General features: G+C 58.9%; 8 protein-coding genes across 8 annotated transcripts; 3 read left to right on the plus strand and 5 right to left on the minus strand.

Moving 5' to 3' along the window:
- Window positions 1-3: 3 nt before the first annotated feature.
- On the plus strand, window positions 4-897 carry PSEUBRA_005581 (Ribonuclease T2-like protein; the record flags this gene model as incomplete). Its single annotated transcript, XM_016438972.1, has 1 exon — window positions 4-897. One exon carries the CDS (start codon window positions 4-6, stop codon window positions 895-897), a length of 894 nt encoding a protein of 297 aa, XP_016290300.1.
- Window positions 898-991: 94 nt separating this feature from the next.
- PSEUBRA_005582 (DNA mismatch repair protein MutS, core) lies at window positions 992-3,844 on the minus strand (the record flags this gene model as incomplete). Its single annotated transcript, XM_016439003.1, has 1 exon — window positions 992-3,844. One exon carries the CDS (start codon window positions 3,842-3,844, stop codon window positions 992-994), a length of 2,853 nt encoding a protein of 950 aa, XP_016290301.1.
- A 322-nt stretch (window positions 3,845-4,166) lies between these two features.
- PSEUBRA_005583 (Protein of unknown function DUF77) lies at window positions 4,167-4,681 on the minus strand (the record flags this gene model as incomplete). Its single annotated transcript, XM_016439010.1, has 3 exons — window positions 4,167-4,377; window positions 4,448-4,550; window positions 4,636-4,681. 3 exons carry the CDS (start codon window positions 4,679-4,681, stop codon window positions 4,167-4,169), a joined length of 360 nt encoding a protein of 119 aa, XP_016290302.1.
- A 207-nt stretch (window positions 4,682-4,888) lies between these two features.
- Window positions 4,889-7,516, plus strand: PSEUBRA_005584 (Vacuolar fusion protein MON1; the record flags this gene model as incomplete). Its single annotated transcript, XM_016438983.2, has 1 exon — window positions 4,889-7,516. The coding sequence occupies one exon, from the start codon at window positions 4,889-4,891 to the stop codon at window positions 7,514-7,516; it is 2,628 nt and encodes an 875-aa protein (XP_016290303.2).
- An 85-nt stretch (window positions 7,517-7,601) lies between these two features.
- On the minus strand, window positions 7,602-9,704 carry PSEUBRA_005585 (Magnesium transporter NIPA; the record flags this gene model as incomplete). Its single annotated transcript, XM_059465564.1, has 1 exon — window positions 7,602-9,704. One exon carries the CDS (start codon window positions 9,702-9,704, stop codon window positions 7,602-7,604), a length of 2,103 nt encoding a protein of 700 aa, XP_059320396.1.
- Window positions 9,705-10,263: 559 nt separating this feature from the next.
- PSEUBRA_005586 (Smr protein/MutS2 C-terminal) lies at window positions 10,264-11,160 on the minus strand (the record flags this gene model as incomplete). The annotated part of the gene is made up of 1 exon (XM_016438994.1): window positions 10,264-11,160. The coding sequence occupies one exon, from the start codon at window positions 11,158-11,160 to the stop codon at window positions 10,264-10,266; it is 897 nt and encodes a 298-aa protein (XP_016290305.1).
- Window positions 11,161-11,572: 412 nt separating this feature from the next.
- On the plus strand, window positions 11,573-12,324 carry PSEUBRA_005587 (Translation initiation factor SUI1; the record flags this gene model as incomplete). Its single annotated transcript, XM_016438982.1, has 2 exons — window positions 11,573-11,988; window positions 12,069-12,324. 2 exons carry the CDS (start codon window positions 11,573-11,575, stop codon window positions 12,322-12,324), a joined length of 672 nt encoding a protein of 223 aa, XP_016290306.1.
- Window positions 12,325-12,491: 167 nt separating this feature from the next.
- On the minus strand, window positions 12,492-16,007 carry PSEUBRA_005588 (uncharacterized protein; the record flags this gene model as incomplete). Its single annotated transcript, XM_016439038.2, has 1 exon — window positions 12,492-16,007. The coding sequence occupies one exon, from the start codon at window positions 16,005-16,007 to the stop codon at window positions 12,492-12,494; it is 3,516 nt and encodes a 1,171-aa protein (XP_016290307.2).
- Window positions 16,008-17,468: the final 1,461 nt, after the last annotated feature.

The following is a 17,468-nucleotide window of genomic DNA, read 5'->3' on the forward strand; positions in this document are numbered from 1 at the left end:
AAAATGAAGTTCACCCCCCTCATCGTCCTGGCGACGACCCTTTCGGGCGCCTTTGCCCAGAAGAACCCCCTCGCCTCCCTTGGTCCGCTCGGCAAGCTCGGCGCCAAAGCCTCCGACGCAGCCACCTGCGCCATCGCCTCGTCGCAGCTCTCGTGCCACGCCTCGTACGACATCCCTGCCTCCTCGTCCGCCAACTGCTGTTTCAACGGTGCCATCTCTGAGGGGGACAAGCAGTCGGGTCTTGTCCTGTCCACTTCCTTCTGGACAACCACCGCGGCGGACCCCGCTAACAACGGTCCCAAGGACTCGACCACGATCCACGGTCTCTGGCCGGACTACTGCGACGGCACCTACCCTGCGTTCTGCTCCAACGCCTCCGGCATCCCCGAGTACACCGGTGCGCAGATCGAGGCCGTGATGCAAAAGTACGACCCGGCGCTGTTCGCTTACTACCAGACCTACTTCAAGGACCTCAACGGCGACAGTGCCGACTTTTTGGAGCACGAGTACAACAAGCACGGCACGTGTTTTACTACGATGCGTCCCACCTGCCAACCCGCCCTCCCCTGGATCAGCAAGCCCGACTTCGCCGTCTTGAACTACTTCCGTCAGATCGCTCATAAGTTTGCCGAACGACCGACGTACAACATCCTCGCCAACGCGGGAATTGTTCCCAGTGCCACCCAGAATTATACTCTGGTGCAAGTCCAGGATGCTCTGAAGAAGGTGCATGGTGGTACCCCGTACGTCGGCTGCAACAAGAAGACCGGAGCATTGAGCGAGTTCTGGTTCTATTGGAATGTGAGGGGCCAAGTCAACTTCGGTCTGTACGAGCCGGTTGAGAGTACCACCAAGAGCAACTGTCCCGCCAGCCTCAGGTACCTCCCCAAGCCCTGAACCTCTCTTAGAACGGAATCGTAACGCAGTCAAGTGTGCTTCCCCACGTGTCGATGTGATGTGTGATATTGAACTGTGCGAACCCAAAATGCGATTAGAAGCTCTCGAGCACCTTTGCTGCCCACGGGTTGGCCTCGATCCTGGGCCTGAACTCGTCGACCACCTTTCTGAGATCCTGCAGTTCCGTCTCGGCATCCCTCCTCCCGCTCTTGTTCTCACCACTTCGTTCCGCCCACGTCTTGAGAAACTCATCGATGAGCTGGGCCCCCTCTCGCGTCGCCTCGTCGTCGACACTGTCCAGTACGCCCTTGGCCTCGTCCTCCTCGTAATCCTCCAACTCCTCCGCCTTCCTCTTGGCCAAGCGAATCACCGATGGTGGAAAATTGGCCAGTTCCGCCACGTTGATACCCAGACTCTGATCGCTGATCCCCGCAACGACCTTGTACAGCAGCGTAATGTCGCGATCGTGGCGCGAGGCGGCGTTTTCCTTCGGCTGGACGTGCGCTACGACGTGCAGATTGCGTACGTGCGCCTGCTGTGACGCTAGGTTGGTCAACTCGTGGAAATGGGTGGCGAAGAGACACTTGCATCGGACGTGCGTGGCGATGTATTCGGAGATGGCCCAGGCGAGGCCGAAGCCGTCGTAGGTGGAGGTGCCGCGTCCGAGCTCGTCGATGATGAGGAGAGAGTCCGATGTGGCGGTCTTGAGGATGGTAGCGGTCTCGAGCATTTCAGCCATAAAAGTCGAGACGCCCTTGAGCTGGGAATCGCCTGCACCGACACGGGCGAGGATGCAGTCGAACACCGGGAGTGACGCGCCCGGCGCGGCAGGGACGAAACATCCCACTTGAGCGAGCAGCGCGATGATCCCCACTTGTCGGATGTACGTCGACTTGCCGCCCATGTTCGGACCTGTGATGACCAAGAACTCGGATGCACCGCGAACCATCTCCGTGTCGTTCGGAATGAAGGTCACATCGTCCATCACTTCCAGGCACGGATGACGCGCCTCCCTCAGATCCACATCCGCACTGGTGCCCTTGGCCCTCACCTTCGGCTTGACATACGGTATCGGCGCACTGTCCGAAACATGCGCAAAGCTGACCACCACATCCAAATGCGCAAGCACCACATTGAGCTTCTCCAGCGGTGGACAGTAGGACGATGCGATCTGGATCACTTCCTTGACCAACCCGCTCTGCGATCGACTGTACCGCTCCGAGAGATCCTTGAAGTCGTTGGCCAGATCGCGAAGCGCTTCGTTGGTAAAGTACAACCCGCCTTTGACCGTCGCAATGTCCGAATAGCCCTTCTTGTTGCGGACGAGTCCGGCATCGGTTCGCGTGACCCGCAGGCAGTAGCCGTACACGTGGTGGTTCTCCAGGTGCAGCTTCTTTTCGGTATCCATGCGAAGCTCTTTACCGGCGAGCCGGTGCTGCTCGTCGAGCTTGTCGCGCGTATCGTCCAGGGCCTCCTTGATCTGACGCAGGTTGTCGTCAAAGTCGGGCTTGATGACAAAGTTGTGGTGCGTGAGCTCGTTGAGGTCCAGCGTGGCTTCCACCAGCTCGTTGTACTTGGTCAGCGCCTCCGCGTGGCTCGAGAAGGGTGCGATGTAGGTTGTTTCGAGCAGCGCCGCGTGTGTCTCGGACGGCGTGTCCATGTCCGAAAGGGTCTGGATGAGACCAGGCAGCCGCAAAACGGCTTGGTAGACGCGTACAACATCTTCGAGCGTGGCGATGCCCTTTTGGAAGCGTTTGCTGATGCGGTGCATGTCGGGCATGAGCTTGAGGTAGTCGGTCTGGATGAGCTGACGCGCGCTATTGTCGTTGATGAAGAGCTCCACCAGGTTCTGGCGCTCCTCGATGGCGTGCACGTTGACGAGGGGCTGCTTGAGCCACTGGCCCAGCAGTCGTTGCCCCTGGCCGGTGCGACAGCGATTCAGCAGGCCGTAGACGCTGGTGTTCTTGCTTGACCCGGTCTGCCCTGGCTCTGGGAAGAGGTTGAGCGCGCGCAAGGCCGAATTGTCGAGACGGAGATACTGTGACAAATCGTGGGTGCGGATGGTGTACTGGCCAAAGTTGGACTCGTCGGTCAGCAGACCGAGGTAGGTGATGAGTGCAGAAGCGGCGCCCATGGCGACCTTGAGATCGAGCTCAGGGATCGTGATGCCCGACGACTCTTCCTTGAGCAAGCGACGCAGGTCCTGATCGATGTTCTTGCCTCCAAAGTCGGCACGCTTGTTGTCGAACATGACGACGCCGCAGCGATCGATGACCTCTTTGAGCTTCTTGAGGTCAACGTCGGCGCTCTTGTCGTCCTTGGGCAGGATGCACTCCTTGACGCCGAGCTGGATGATGAGCGATTCCGTGTTGCTGTACAGGTCGTTCTCTGCGTACTCTGAGACGCACAGTTCGCGATTGGTAGCATCGGCAAAAGCAGCACCGACCGTCTTGACGCCATCGCGCGTGGTCATCTTGAGCGCCATGACGATGGGCGAGCTGACAATGTCGGCATTGACAAAGATCATATCCTCCATCTGCTGCAGGTTGCCGGGCGACGCTTGCTTGATGATGGTCCACTGATTGTTGCGCTTGCCACCTGCGTTGCCGTAGATCTCGACACGCATCTGGCGCGAAGTAAGTGCTTCACGGAGGAAGTTCTTGGCAGCTGCTACGCTGAGGGTGATGGATGGCAAGCCACCTTTGTCCTTGCCGCCACTGCCGAGGTATTTGAGTGCCGAGTGTGTTTTGAAGACCTGGTTGGCGATGAGGATGGCATCGTCTCCATGTGCCGAGTAGAAGTCGGAGCGGTCAAAGAGACGCAGGGTTCCTGGCGAAGGCTTGGGCATGGCCCTGAAGGTCTGGCAGAAGCTGCTCTCGGCAGCGTTGTCCAAGCCGAGGTCAGGCTTCTCGGACGTCGACGGTCCATCGTACATGAGCCCCGACATTGTGACTGAAGATGCTCGACAGGACAGCTGGCGACGAGGATGAAGGTGAAGAGGGCAAGGAGAGCGGAGAGTGGAATCTTTCAAAGTGGCACTCTTCTCAGTTCTGAGACCCTTTGATGCTGCCTTTACGCGTCGCGTGAATCCAACAGCGCTTTGGCTGAGCTTGAGAGTGGAGGCGACTCAGCTCAAAGGCTTAACACGCTGTCATTTTCGGATACGACGCTCAGTTCACCACAGGCATCCTCATCAGATGTGAGCTGTTGAGAAGCGTCTTGACGACGGCTTTTGGCATGAGTGAAGTTCAGAGCATGACGGGGATCAGTCAATCTTGACCGAGGCGCTGAACGACGCTCTGCTTCTTGCGCTGGTTTTCGGTCTGCCCATCTGCAGTGGGAGGTGGCTTGTCTGTTCGTGTGCCAATGCGAATGTCGGTAGCGATGCGTTGAGCACCGAGACGATGGACGGCCTCGTGACAGAGCTCGATCGCCTTGCAGACGGTGGGGAAGGTGCCTTCGAGGTTGGTGCCGTAGCCGCTGTTGGAGGCAAAGAAAGAGGATGAATTGTCCGTTTCGCTCTCGTGCAGTGAAAGGGGTGCGGACTTACTGGACCTCGTAGCGGATGCCCTCATCCTTCATGCTTTCAAGCACTCGCTGGCATTCTGTAATGTATTCGCCCACTGATGTTGTCGGTGTGCCCATGGGGATGACTGTGTCGTGGGTTGTCGGGGACGTGATGGTGTGAGCCAAATTGGACAGAGCCATTCTGTGAGATAGGCTTTGCGCAGTACTCACGGCAGAAGTCGGCCACAGCGTAGAGAGGTGTTGTCGACGAGGACATCTTGAGGCGCTTCCAGTTCGAAGGATGTGGTAGAGTGTCAGGTGCGAGATGACCGGCGTGTTTGATCTAGTAGCTTCTCGTGGGCGGCGCGTGCATGCGAAGCAAAAGTGTTGGTGTGGAGGAAGCTTTGAACCCTTTCTTTTGAGACCAAACCCTATCTCGACCACCACCACCGACTTTCGCTGCGCTCATCCTCAGCCAGCTAGCATGCCCCAGGCACCAGCCCCGTCGAGCGCTGACATTGATGCTGCTACCGCTGCCGACCATGCTCGAGCCTCTTCCAGCACGCCTCGCAAGACCAGCTCAAGTCGTCCTACGGCTCTCTTGACCAAATCGTGGACCTCTGCGTCTGTTCTTCCGTCCGCAAGCTCATCACGCATCACAGTCGGCGCCAACACCAGCACAGCCGCCGACACAAGCTCTCCGCGCTCTCCTGCCTCGAACAGCAGCTCGTCTACGAGAGCTTCCACGCCGCTGCCCCAGATCACCTTCAGCCCCTCCAAGCCGCAGCTGTCCACCCGGCAGACATACGCAGAAGGGCAGTCGCTAGCAGGGCCATCTGACGAGTCACGCATTCGTATTCCTTCCCGTCAAAGCTCGGACCGAAGCGGCTCTCCTGACGCCGAACTGGGCAGGGATGGCGCATTCAATGATGCTGCCGAGGACGAGCCCGAAGCGGTAGGCATCACCGCCAGCTCGAGCATCCACGCTCTTGACCTGCTTCATCGAGTCAACGACAGGGCGGCAGCGGATCGAGTCTCGCAGACTCAAACTCTTCGATCTCGGCTGTCGCAACTATCAATCAGTCGGGGCTCGAACAAGTATCGCAGCGAAAGCCAAGAGGCTTTAGGCAAGGCGCGCGCGCTACCACCGCAGTTTCTCGACCAGAAGCGAGCTGACGTGGCGAATCAAGAAGACGCCGAAACCTCATCACCTGTGAAAGTTCCAGCCGAACCGGCAGACGCACAAGAAGTGCCAAGCACGGCAAGTTTCAATGCTGATGAGCAGTACGCAGATCGCAAATACTACATCCTCTCATCGGCCGGCAAGCCGATCTACATCTCCCATGCCTCGCTCTCACGTCGTAGGAGACGTCGGGATCGCCGCCGGCGTCAGCAACAACCGGCCTCCGACGAGCCGGACTCGAAACAATCCGACGCAGCAGACGCCACTGAGAGCGATGAAGAGGACGAGAGCAGCACCACCCAAGTGGGCGTCATGCAGGCGCTCATATCCATCTTTGCCGACGAAGACTCGGACAAGCTGCGCTACGTTCGACAAGGCGATCTGCTCATCACCTTTCTCCTTCGCGCGCCGCTCTACCTCGTCTGCGTGTCCAACTGGAACGAGGAGCCGTCGACACTGCGGCAGCATCTCGAATACCTCTATCTGCAGGTGATCAGCCTGGTCTCAGCGAGCCAGCTGAACAGGCTGTTTGCTCGGATGCCGAATTTCGATCTGCGCAGGCTGTTGGAGGGGACGGAAGGGATCTTTGACTACCTGGTCAATCAGCTCAACGCCAACGAGACTGAGGATGACGAGCAAGATCAGCATGCCGCTGCGATAGCGCGAGTGAGCACCGATTGGGCATCATGTCATCAATGGTGGCTGCAGGCTCTGCAACCTATCCGCATCGCCGTGCCGACGCTACGCGACCACCTGACCGCCGCTCTGCAGCCGCCAGCAGCCGAATCTGGATCGTCAATGCAACCACACCGACCCAAGGATCTACTCTACATCCTCCTCGTCGCCAACGGGAGGATCGTAACTCTGCTTCGGCCGCGAAAGCACTCCGTGCATCCGATCGACCTGCTCCTGCTCACCAACACGGTGATGGGCAGTCGATCGATCAAGCGATCCGGGGGCTCCGAAGAGGCAGAGATCTGGATGCCCTTCAGCATGCCCAAGTTCGCACCGCAAGGGTTCGTGCATGCCTACGTCAAGTTCCTGGACCCATCGAGCTGGGTGGGCGAGACAGAAGCGGCAAAGGAGGGAAAGATGACCTCGTCCGAGCTGGCCGTCATTGTCGTCACTGGCGACAAGGACGCTTTTCCGACCGTATCGACGTGGATCTCCTCCCTCGTCGCACGTCCGCCGACACCCGCACCGAGTGATGCTGCCGAGACCGCTTCGATCGGCTCCACCATCTCTGCCGTCTCTTCTCGCAAGGTCAGCAACAAATCGCGTTCCATCTCGAGAACGTTGAAACCCTCCGAGGACGCGCCGGTGTGGATGACCTCCTTCCAGCGGCACATCCTGACATTGTCGCAGCACCTCTCGGACCCGCTCAACGTGGAAGCTGGTTCTCCGCGCGTATCCGCCTACACGTGTGCCGAACTTGGCCTGCCCGGTCTGCGACACTTCGTCTATCGTAGCAACAGCACCATCCAGCTCACCTCGCCCACGCTACCGGACCCGTACAGCACGAGCGCCGTCGACCGCAAACGGCTCTTCACACTCTACTCGTTGGTGCATCACAACATCCACCATCCTGCGCCGCCGTCGACGCCCCAGACCAAAGTTTCGGGGTCCAACCCCACCACCCCCGCTGCCACCTCCGGAGGAGGAGGGGGAGGGGGAATGCTGGACAGTCTCGGTCTGGGTTCGTCGCGAGATCCAAGACCGTTGCTTACTGCCGATCGCAGACTCAAAATGCAACTCGTCAAGACACAGCACGAACAGGTGCTAGGGTGGATCACCAGCCCCTTTGAGCTCTACCTTTGTGTCAACGCGCAACTTTCCAAAAGCGCGATTGTCGCCGTGGCCAATGGGTTGACGAAATGGATCAAAGCCAATGAAAGGGATCTGTTCTTGGTCAACGCGGGCAGTTTCTAGGCTCTTGGGCAGGATGCAATGTCAAGCTATTTCAAGGTCGTCGACGAGCGTGTGATCCAGATTGAATGACGTGTGTGTGAAGGACTCATATCCTCCCATCTCTCGATGTGCCAGGCGCACTGTGAATGCCCAACCCCTGCGGTCTGGGCGCAGCCATGAGACTCCCCCTGCTATCGCTTGTTACGATAAATCCCTCCTCTTCCTCGGCTATTGGGTGCCCACCTCTTCCGAACCAGCGTCTCCACCATCCGCCCTGCTTTCCCAGTCCCACCGCCTCCAATCTTCTCCTCAGATCGATCTGGTCCAACATGACAGCGAATCCGCTCGTTGCCTCCTCCCCCTCGACCCTCTCCGCGTTTCCTCCTACCCCGACCACTCTCTGCGTAGCCTCGTTGGCAGCGCCCGCATCGGCCTCGCTCATGCTCCTCCCTGGCGCCCTTCTCCCCGTTGCCCGGGTCAACGACGGACTTCTCGGCTGCAGATGAAACCCAGGCGAACTGGGACTGATCCCAATCGACAAGCCGTGTTCCAACAACGCACTCAGGGACGGCTTTCTCCTTCCCACCTCTTCCACCGCAGACTGGTCCGGGGAGGTGTTGCGTTCGAGATCGGGCGTGCGCGTGGGCGAGAAGAGGTCCGGAAAATCCAATCGGATCGACGGTCGCCGTGTTGAGTTGCGTCGTTTTGGTGTGGTGCCCCCCTCGCTCGGCAGCGTCGGGAGTAGCTCTTCCGGGCTGGCGAGAGGTGGAATGTCGAACGTGCTAGGTGAGATGCTGACCGGTGGAAGATGCGGTCCCGCGACGCCGGCGCCGTTGGCCAACATACCCTCTTCTACCGAAGGGGATGATGAGAGCAACGGCTGACGCTCCTCTAGGGAATCAGAATCGTCCGAAGAGTGCAAGCTCACCGTCCACACCCCGCCTAATAGGACCGCTGTGCCAAGCGCAACAAGCACCACGTCGTACCAAGCGAGCTCGCCCACCTGGTCAAAGTACACCAGGCCGAGCGCGATACTCGACGTGTTGTAGAAGCAGAATGCTAGTGGACACACAAGTGTCGGATCGGCGAGCTTGAGCGCTTTGTTGAGGTACCACAGTTGCAGTAGGGCCGCCGCGAGCAGGATGCCTAGCAACAACCAACTCTGATACCTCCCAAACTGATTCTCGCCCGCAAAGGTGAGCATGAGCAGCTCGACGCCGGACTTGGCCAGCAGCAGGCACGCGCCTGAAAGAGTGCCCGATGCACCACCGTATGCGACGGCCAAGCCGAGCTTTGTCGAGCGCAGCGTTTCCGCGTCGACGCGCGGTTCGAGGGAGGCCAGGTCCAAGCGGGGAACGTCGGGTTTCTTTCGTTTGCGCGACGAAGGGCCGAGGGTGCCGTAGTCTCTCTTACTAGCGGGCCCTGTGGGTGGTACGAGATTGCGATCAGGTATGCCGTTCTGCGTGGAACTGACGCCATGGCGATTGGCCTCATCCCGAATGGCAAGCACGGGCGTGGCGATGCCCGAACTGCTCTCGCTGACCTCTGCGACAGGGGCGAGCGTTGGCGCTGACCATCTGCGGCGCAGTCTCCCTCTGAAAGTCGATCCGGTGCGCTTTTTCACCGGCCTCGCCGTGGGCGACCCACGGTGGGCTCGAGAATGCAGCTGCCACTCGGCGAGATGGGAGACGGTGAGCACGCCAACAAAGACAAACGTGAAGATGGTCGCGAAGGCCACGAATGTTGGTCTTGCAAACAGATCCAGCAGCTCATCCAGGCTATGCGGTGGCGAAGGCACCACGCCGAAGTATCCGATCAGCACTGCGCCGCTGGCGATGAGCAAGGTGCCCATGACCATGTACTTGGAGAGCAGGTCGTTGAGCAGGAAGCGCGCGAGCACGGCATTGTACAGCAGACTGACGGCGCCCAGCGGGGCAAGCATGACGATGGGCAGCGCACCGATCTGGAATACTGTACCACCGACATTGGCGATGAGGAAGATGGCGAAACCGACCAGCCAGAGTGGACGACGCCATTCGGTGACCCGACGCGCGGGGGAGAGCGATTCGTTGAGCAGGTGCGATTTGCGCTGGATGGTGAGGCCGAGCGATTGGATGAAGGAGGCGAGGAGGCCGAGGATGATCGCTGTGGGCACGCTGAAGGGTGCGCCCGTGTGGCCGCCGTCGTCGACGAAGGCGACGGTTGACATGGTGGGCGCTGGAAAGTTGCCCTTTAGGGTTGTGGGATGTCGACCGGGGGCGGCAAGAGCCGGAGCGATGCGCTTAGATGGAGCTGTGTGATGGCATTAGCGGCAGAGGTCTGGCAAATGCGCGGGCAGTGTCGATGGCGAGGGTGGTGATGTGGTGGAGAAGCAAGACGCCGCAAGCAGCTTGAAACAGGGATGTGTCGGCAAAGTGATTCATGCAGGAAGCGTAATCCGGAGCGGGTGGCCTGTCAAAGGTGTTGCTCTCACCTGCACAAGGCCATCCCGTCCGTGCTTCGGAGCTGCAGCAGCCAAGACCGGCGTCCAAAATTGTTAAAATGTTAGTAGGATCCTCAACACACAGTTCTGAAGAAACCTTCACACAGCTCTGCCTTCGTCGACATCAGCACGGACAAGCCGCACACTCTAGAGAAGACCAGTGGGTATGTCATTGAGGTATACGCAACTCCTTCCAGCTACCAAAATGGATCAGAGGCGATAGTTTCGAAGGAACATTCGCCTTTTCTGCCATTTGTAGATCCAGCACGATCTGCTTCCTCCCGCTCTACATGATCACACACTCATCCTCATTGCCCGTTGTCTGCTTGGCCAGGTCCCTGGTGAAACCAGCTCCGCCCTGACCGTTGCCCCTCAGATTGACCACCAGCACACCGGCGTTCCTCGGATCCAGATGGGCCTCTAACCTGTAATCCTGCATCATCTTCTCCACTGCGGGCGCAATGTGTTGTCTATGATCCTTGCTGTGTAGCCCTTTGCCGACGATAATGCGCATCTCTGTCCAGCCCTGGGCTTGACCCTGGCGGACCGCCTGTTCGGTGCGTTCGAGCGCCTCGGAAGTGTACAGCCCGTGAAGGTCGACGGTGCCCTGCGGGGAGTCTTCGTTGTTGGCCATAAAGATCCAATCGGCGGCCTGCTTGTTGAGGCGCTCCATGTTGAGCTTATGCTCGTGGCCCTCGTTGCTGAGCTGCTTGGCGCGGCCGCCGTCGTTTTGGGCGTAAGCCTTGTGCGACTGGTCGAAGCAGCGCGCCATCTGGTCGCCCTCGGATCGCGCTTGGTTGCGAAGGTTCATATATTGCGCGTCGTGCTGGTTCACCTGGTTGTCCGCAGAGTATTTGTAGTGTGGGCCCTGCGTGGGTGCGCCATGGTGCGGTTGAGGGGCGCTATACGCACCTTGGGGTGGTGGATGGTCGTAACCCCCAGAAGGGGCGGCGTAACCGGTACCGAAACCGCCCCCATAGCCACCTTGCTGCTGATTGCCGTACGAGGCTTGTTGAGCGTATGAGCCGCCTTGCTGCTGCTGCCCACCTCCGTAGCCACCACCACCGCCTCCTCCTCCTCCACCACCACCACCCTGGTTCTTCTTGTACAAGCCAAACGCCTTCTTGGCGTACTTGATGATCTGGCGCCGGTTCTTCTTGACGAAGCGGATGAGTTCGTCCATGGTTGCGGGCGTGTCTAGAGGGATGTGTGCCACCGAGGATGGTGAGAGAAAGAAAGGAAGAACGACGGCCAGCTCGGATGGATGGAAGGACACCTCAAACCATCGGCTAGCTCGACGGCGAACCGCACGAGCCTCGGTCGGGATTTGAAAGTCGGATGGACGAGGGGCCCAGACGGTCTTGTGCTCATGCAGCTGTCTGCTCGATGAGCTTTCGCTGCCTCTCAACGTTGCAATTTGCTCCTGAAAGTGGGCAGTGCATTCACCGATCTCACATCTTACCGCCTATTTTTTGCGCTGGGTGGAGGAAGAAAGTGAGTGTCGTGCGAGATTTTTGCACCGACGCAAGACACCGACTCCAAAGCTTCTCATCCTTCCCCCTCTATTCCTTATCACTCTTTCAGCAATCCTCGCCATGGCTGACATCGAGAACGCCGAAGCGGGCCCATCGGGTCCTCAACCACGCGAGACCATCTACTGCGCAATCTGCACCTTTCCACCCGAGTACTGCGAGTTCGGTCCCTCGCCATCCAAATGTCGCACCTGGCTGCATGACAACCAGCCTGCGCTCTACGCCTCGCTCTGGTCGGACGAAGCCATCTCGTCGAACCTCGCCAACCTCACCACAAAGCAGGCCGAGGATCTGGAGCGCGAGGCGGCGAAGAAGGAGCGCAAGACGGTCGCCAAGGAGGAGCGAGCACGGGCTGAAATGGCCGCGTCCAAGATTGTACTCAAAAAGGAGGCGAGGACCAAGCGAAAGGTGACGACGAGCATTACGGGGTTGCATCTCTTCTCGCCGCCGTTGCCCGCATTGAAGGTCGTCGCGAAAGCGTAAGTGCAATTCCGAACAAAGTGCATATGCTGGATTGGAAGACTGACGAAGTTTTCTTTGGTGTGTTGGGGATTGACAGCCTCTCGTCAAGATTTGCAACAGGCGCCTCGGTCAGCAAGAGCGTGCAGAATCCGGGCGTGGACGAGATCGTTGTCCAGGGAGACGTAGCCGACGACGTTAAGGGAATGATTTTGAGCAGAACGAAGCCATTCCACGAGCTGCCGTCCGAAGCCGACGGCGGGCCGACCGAGAAAAGCATCGCCATCGAGGAGGACAAGAAGGTCGCCAAGAAGGCGGCGGCTGCCGGTGCTGCTGGTGCTCCTGCCGAGGACTAGGGCTAGCACAGCGATGCACTGCAATTCGAAGCTATCTCAGCCGAGCTTAATTGTCTTCAGAACGTGTTCAAGAGCATCATCTGAAGCTTCACACGATTTGGCAGTCCGCTATCAGTGCTGATGTATTGCTGTGCACGAGCTGATATTGTCGACGACTGCGTCCGCACCTACAGATACACCGCATTGAGATCGGTCAGCGCCTCAAACGGCTCCTCCTCAGACTTGACCTGCAGGTCGTAACTTCTCCCCGTCCGATCTGCGCCGTTGAGCACCGAGATCAGCGTCCACCACGCCTGCCACGCGATGGCGGGAACAATGATATCGCCCTCTTTGATCCCGGCGAGCCATCTCTTCCACGTATCTGGATCCCAGGCGCCCTTCTCGTCCGGATTGGGGCACACTCGTGAGCGGTCCTCTGCACCCTCAGCTGGGCGGTACGACTGGGTCTGTGGCACCACCGCATCGCCAGGCGGCGGGAAGCGGTCCGCTACCAGCGGCGATTTGAACACGCACATCTCGAGGTAGTCGAGTTCCCACGCCGAGCGGTGTGGCCAGTTGCTGCTGCTGAGCTGGCCGAAGTAGTGCAGTGCGCTGTCGGAGCTGATGGTCAGCGCAGTGGCAAAGTGTTCGACGGAGAGCCTCTTGCGTGACCACGTGTAGTCAATCGTCTCTTCCAGTTCGGGACCGAGCGGAAGGCCCTCTGGAATGCCGCCCCGGCGTCTGAAGCCGAAGGCTCGGTTGGTCGCGTCCGCCAACACGCAAGGGGAAATGCTCAGCGAGGTGCCCAGCACTTTGGACAGCATCGTCGCGTCCACCTTGTCTTTGGACACTTTGAGCACCTCCGCCGACGCAGAGGGCGGCGAACCGATGGTCAGCGGGACTTGCAGATCTGGATGGTCGGGATCGATGAGGATAGGTGCAGAAATGGTGATGTTCTTGTCGCTGTCATCTGCGGCGTTGTCTGATTGCGTCTGCGGAATGGGCGCATCGAGACCGATCTCGCGAGCTAGACCACCACGCACTCTCGCCTTTTCGTACTCGTCGATCCACCCTTTGATGCTCTTGAAAAGCGCCTGCCAGTGCTCCCACGTTCTCGAGTGGTTGACCTTGCTGCCAAAGAGCAACGATGCCTGCGCCCAGCCGGCCGGAGCACTTGAAGCGCCATTGCCTTCCAGCATGTCCGCCAGTTGATTCGGGTCAGGAACAGTGGAAGATCGTGGCGGTACTTTCCCTTGGAGACGCTCAAGGAGCGAGTTATTGTTGGTTGTCTCCGGGAGCGAGTCGACCGGATCCAGATTGAGCTTTTGTGCTAGAGAATCGGCCATCTCGGTCGCGTCAGCCCCGCCAACGTCAAGCAGGGACGGAGGATTCTCGCTTGCCTTGGGCGGCGACGTTCCTGCGCTGACGACACCCGTTCTCCAAGCTTGCACCGTCCTTTCCTGCGCCTTGTTGGCTTGATCGAGGGCCGCAGCCTTGCCGAGAGCAGCGTAGCTTCCTTCTGCCGCAGCCCGACTGCCTTTGCCATAGCAGAGGTGCATGATTCCCTCCCAACCAAGGGCTTCCCCCAATGCACTGGACACACTGATGGGCAGAGGATCGACCTCGCCGCATGGCCACCATGCCTCCTGCTCTTCGCCATCCTGCTGCGCGAGGGCTGACTTGAAGCTCGCATCGATTGGGTTGCTTGCTCCAGAATGTGGGTGGGGAGAGCGGTCGAGGTCCAACGAGCGAAGCGATTGACCCGGTGTCGTGGGTAGAGGGCTGGTCGTGGGATGCACCTGGGGAGTCCTGATGGATGGCGTGTCCGTGCTGCCATTGTCAGCGATCTGCGCTCGCCTTTGCCTGGGTGAGCGGACGTTCTCCTGCCCTGGAGTAGTCACTTGGTCGCCATCACCGTCAGCGTCATAAGCAGACTCGTCTATGGACTTGAGCACCAGACCCGAAGCGGATCGGAAAAGAGTGAGAAAGTCGCCGCCATCCATGACGGCCGCCAGACGGCGCTTGGCTGCTTGACCTTGTTCGTTCCCAGCTAAGACGTTGCCGCCAACAGATTCCTCGAGAATGCCTTGATCCGAGAAGGATGTTTCGACAGTGGAGCGCGACGAGACCATAGTAAGATCGACCATGCCGTCCTCTCGCACAGGGCCGAGGGTCTGATGATTTAGCTGCTTGGCGGCGGCGTGCTGCTTGCCTGAGCTTCCGGCCGAGCTGCGTCGTCGACCCTGTGTGCTCGTTCCATTGGCGGACTGACGCATCATCTGAGCACGCAAAGCTCCGTCTTCCTCCTCCTCGTCGAGATCGAGTGCCTCTTCGTTCGACGGTGTGCCTCGCAGGCCGGAGCGAAAGTCTGTGCGATGACTTGATGCGTCGTCGCGAGAAAGTACTGGCGAGGCGAGTTGACCGTCGTGTCCATCCGCTCCGTGTCGATCCTGGAAGGACTTCTTCCTGCCTACATTGAAAAGCTTCGACATCATGGAAGACCGTCTGACCGGCTTGGCAGAGGAAGCGGGAGACACGAGCTGCGAGGGGCTCGTGACGGCGCCTTCTGTGATGCTTGGTAGGGCCGCGTCCGCCGTTGAAGATTGGGTAGGAATCTCGACGGTCGGCCTCGGTTTGGACCTCGAGCTGCCTCCGGCTTCACCGTGGCTGTCATTTGTGTCGATGCTGAAGCCTGAATCACCAGCTTGCTGAAAGTCGGATTCACCGTGGGCAGCGGCCGAGATTGCGCCGAACGAAGCCATGCTCTCTGGGCTAATTACAGGGCGGAGTGTGTTGTCTGCGTTGGAGAGACTCGACTTCCGACCTCTGCGCTTCCTCCAATCGGACGAGGTGGTGGATCTGCCCGAGCCGATGCGCTTCAAACCGGAACCAGACGACTCTGCTTGGCGATGCGAACGTAGCTTGGGTGGTGGGGGCGCAAGACCGACGGTATGCAAGTCGAGTCGTACGTGGAAGGTGACCAGTTGTGTGGTGTCGTGTGTGGGTTGAGAATACCGAGACGACGAGGAGTGGGAGCTGGACGGAGAGGAAGATTGCTGTCGCTTTGAGAGACGAATGTAGGGTGCCGAGGGTGGCGCAGCGCTGGCATGATGGCCGCTACTGGAGCCTTTTGAGTGGGTATCTTCATCGTCAGAGCCCTCGTGGGTGTGCGAATCCGAGTTGTTGTTGCGCCGGAGCCAGCTGAGCTTGAGTGCGCTGCTTCCGCCGAGACTGGCAGCAAAGGAAGGTTTGCGCCCTTCGGTGACCTGACTGGATCGACGGCCGGATTGCTTTGTGGAAGTTGCGCGAGAGATACTGCGCATACGACGTCGAGGTTCCTTTTCGGCGCCGACGAGCAGTCCGTTTTCGTCATATCGAGCGTCGAAGAACTCGCGCAAATTGCGGAATTGGGGATCGTCGTCTGCGTCGTCAAGTAGACGGATGAGTTTGGAGAAGGGCTGCACTGCGTCTACAGCGCCAGTGTGATTGAGCAGGAAAGAAAGGGTGTCGACCGAGTGCGGCGGGTGAGGGGTATGGATGGGTTCGAGCTTGGTGTTGGCACCGACGCGGAGGCCCTGCGGCTCTTGAAGCGAATCGGCGCTGCGCTCTGGATCCTTGACGTATGGTACGGTGGTGTAGTCGAGTGTGGGGAGCGGCTCGAGTTGGAGCGCAAATGCCAACGTGAAGAGCTGATGCAGCGCCATGATTGCTGTGCGCCCTGCTGTGCGACAGTCACAACGATCGCGAAGGAGCGAGACGAGAATTTGTCCGCCAATTCAGAGGCAGATGGACGACCTTGTCTAGGGAAGTGAACAAGACATCGGGGCAGATGGGACGACGTACAGCGTTGCGGTGTTTTGCGAAGCCGATTCTCCGAGAAGGTTGGCGAGAGCTCGTAACGATCAAGCTGGTCGATAAGGTCCAGCAGACGGTCTGATACGATGCGATGGGATTGAGATCGAGCGGGATGATGGAAGGTGGTGAGCGAGAATGCGGATGACTTTGATGAGCCCTTCAAACATCCACTGCCGCCGGCGACTACTACGAGGATGGATGAACGAATTATAATCGCGGTAGGAGTAAGTGCAAGAGCTTGTCTCAGAAGTCGGAGTTGGGAGGAGATGACGGACGACGAGAGTCAAGTTTGCTGTGCAGAAGCGCGGGGTCAGAGCCACGACGTTGATTTCGTCGGCTAAGCTTTACGGCGACTTGGATTGAGCGGCCAGGAAACTTGGCAACGCCCTGCTTCGCCTGCCTCGCCTGCCTCGCCTGCTTGGCCTGCCTGGCCTTGTGATCTTCGAAATTTTTGGTATGATGAGCGAAAGTTGTGGAGGCTCTTAGGCCCTTTGGCCTGTGACAAGGTGAAATCGCCGTCTCTCCTGTTGCGCTTCATCCGGCGCCCGCTGCAGGTTGCGCATCAGGGCGATCAGCGCTGTTTGTGCGTCTGAGGTGTGAAACCGAGCTAGAGAGAAATGCTTCCATTCGACACAACGTGGCCCTGAGTCTCACGGCGTCTTGCGTCTGTACCCTCGAAATGCAGCCTAGTTGATCGCCTTGCCCCTGCGCCCGTAGATCGCCCACACGCATCTTCGCGGGGTTGGCACGCCCTCTTTTTGTCCGTCGAGGACTGCTCACGACGCTGTCGTCAGACTGCATTCGGCATCGCCGGTCAACCTTTTCTTTCTATGCCATTCCCATCTGGGCTCTCTCGTCCAGCGTGGGAAAGGAGTAATCACTGCAGCGGGCCAGCCGGTCTGCATCGGCAACTCCATTGATGAGCGTCCATCACACGGATGAGCCGATCCGGCCGTCAAGGCTGAGCACGCTTGCTTCCCCACGCTGCTGTCAGCATTCATTTGTGCTTGTGCTTGCTCTTGAAGTCAGCCCGTTCGGGCAGCGACTCTGCCGCCCTTTGCGCCCATGCCTGTGCCCAAGATCAAACTCGCCCTCGGACGACCACACGAACAAGACATGACTTCTCGAAGAGCTTTTCTTTTGATTCTTGAGACAGATTGCTACGCAAACATACGTTGTGACCAGAGACCACCTAACAAGACGAGAATACCTAGGAGCGGAGAGACATGCGAACAAACACGAGAATACTGAGACCGCCAACATGAGGCTAGGCCACGAATATAGATGCCGGACAAAAAGAGACTGAAGAC

The sequence above is a fragment of the Kalmanozyma brasiliensis genome (genome assembly GCF_000497045.1).
Source record: "Kalmanozyma brasiliensis GHG001 unplaced genomic scaffold PSEUBRA_SCAF6, whole genome shotgun sequence".
NCBI classification, from domain to species: Eukaryota; Fungi; Basidiomycota; class Ustilaginomycetes; order Ustilaginales; genus Kalmanozyma; species Kalmanozyma brasiliensis.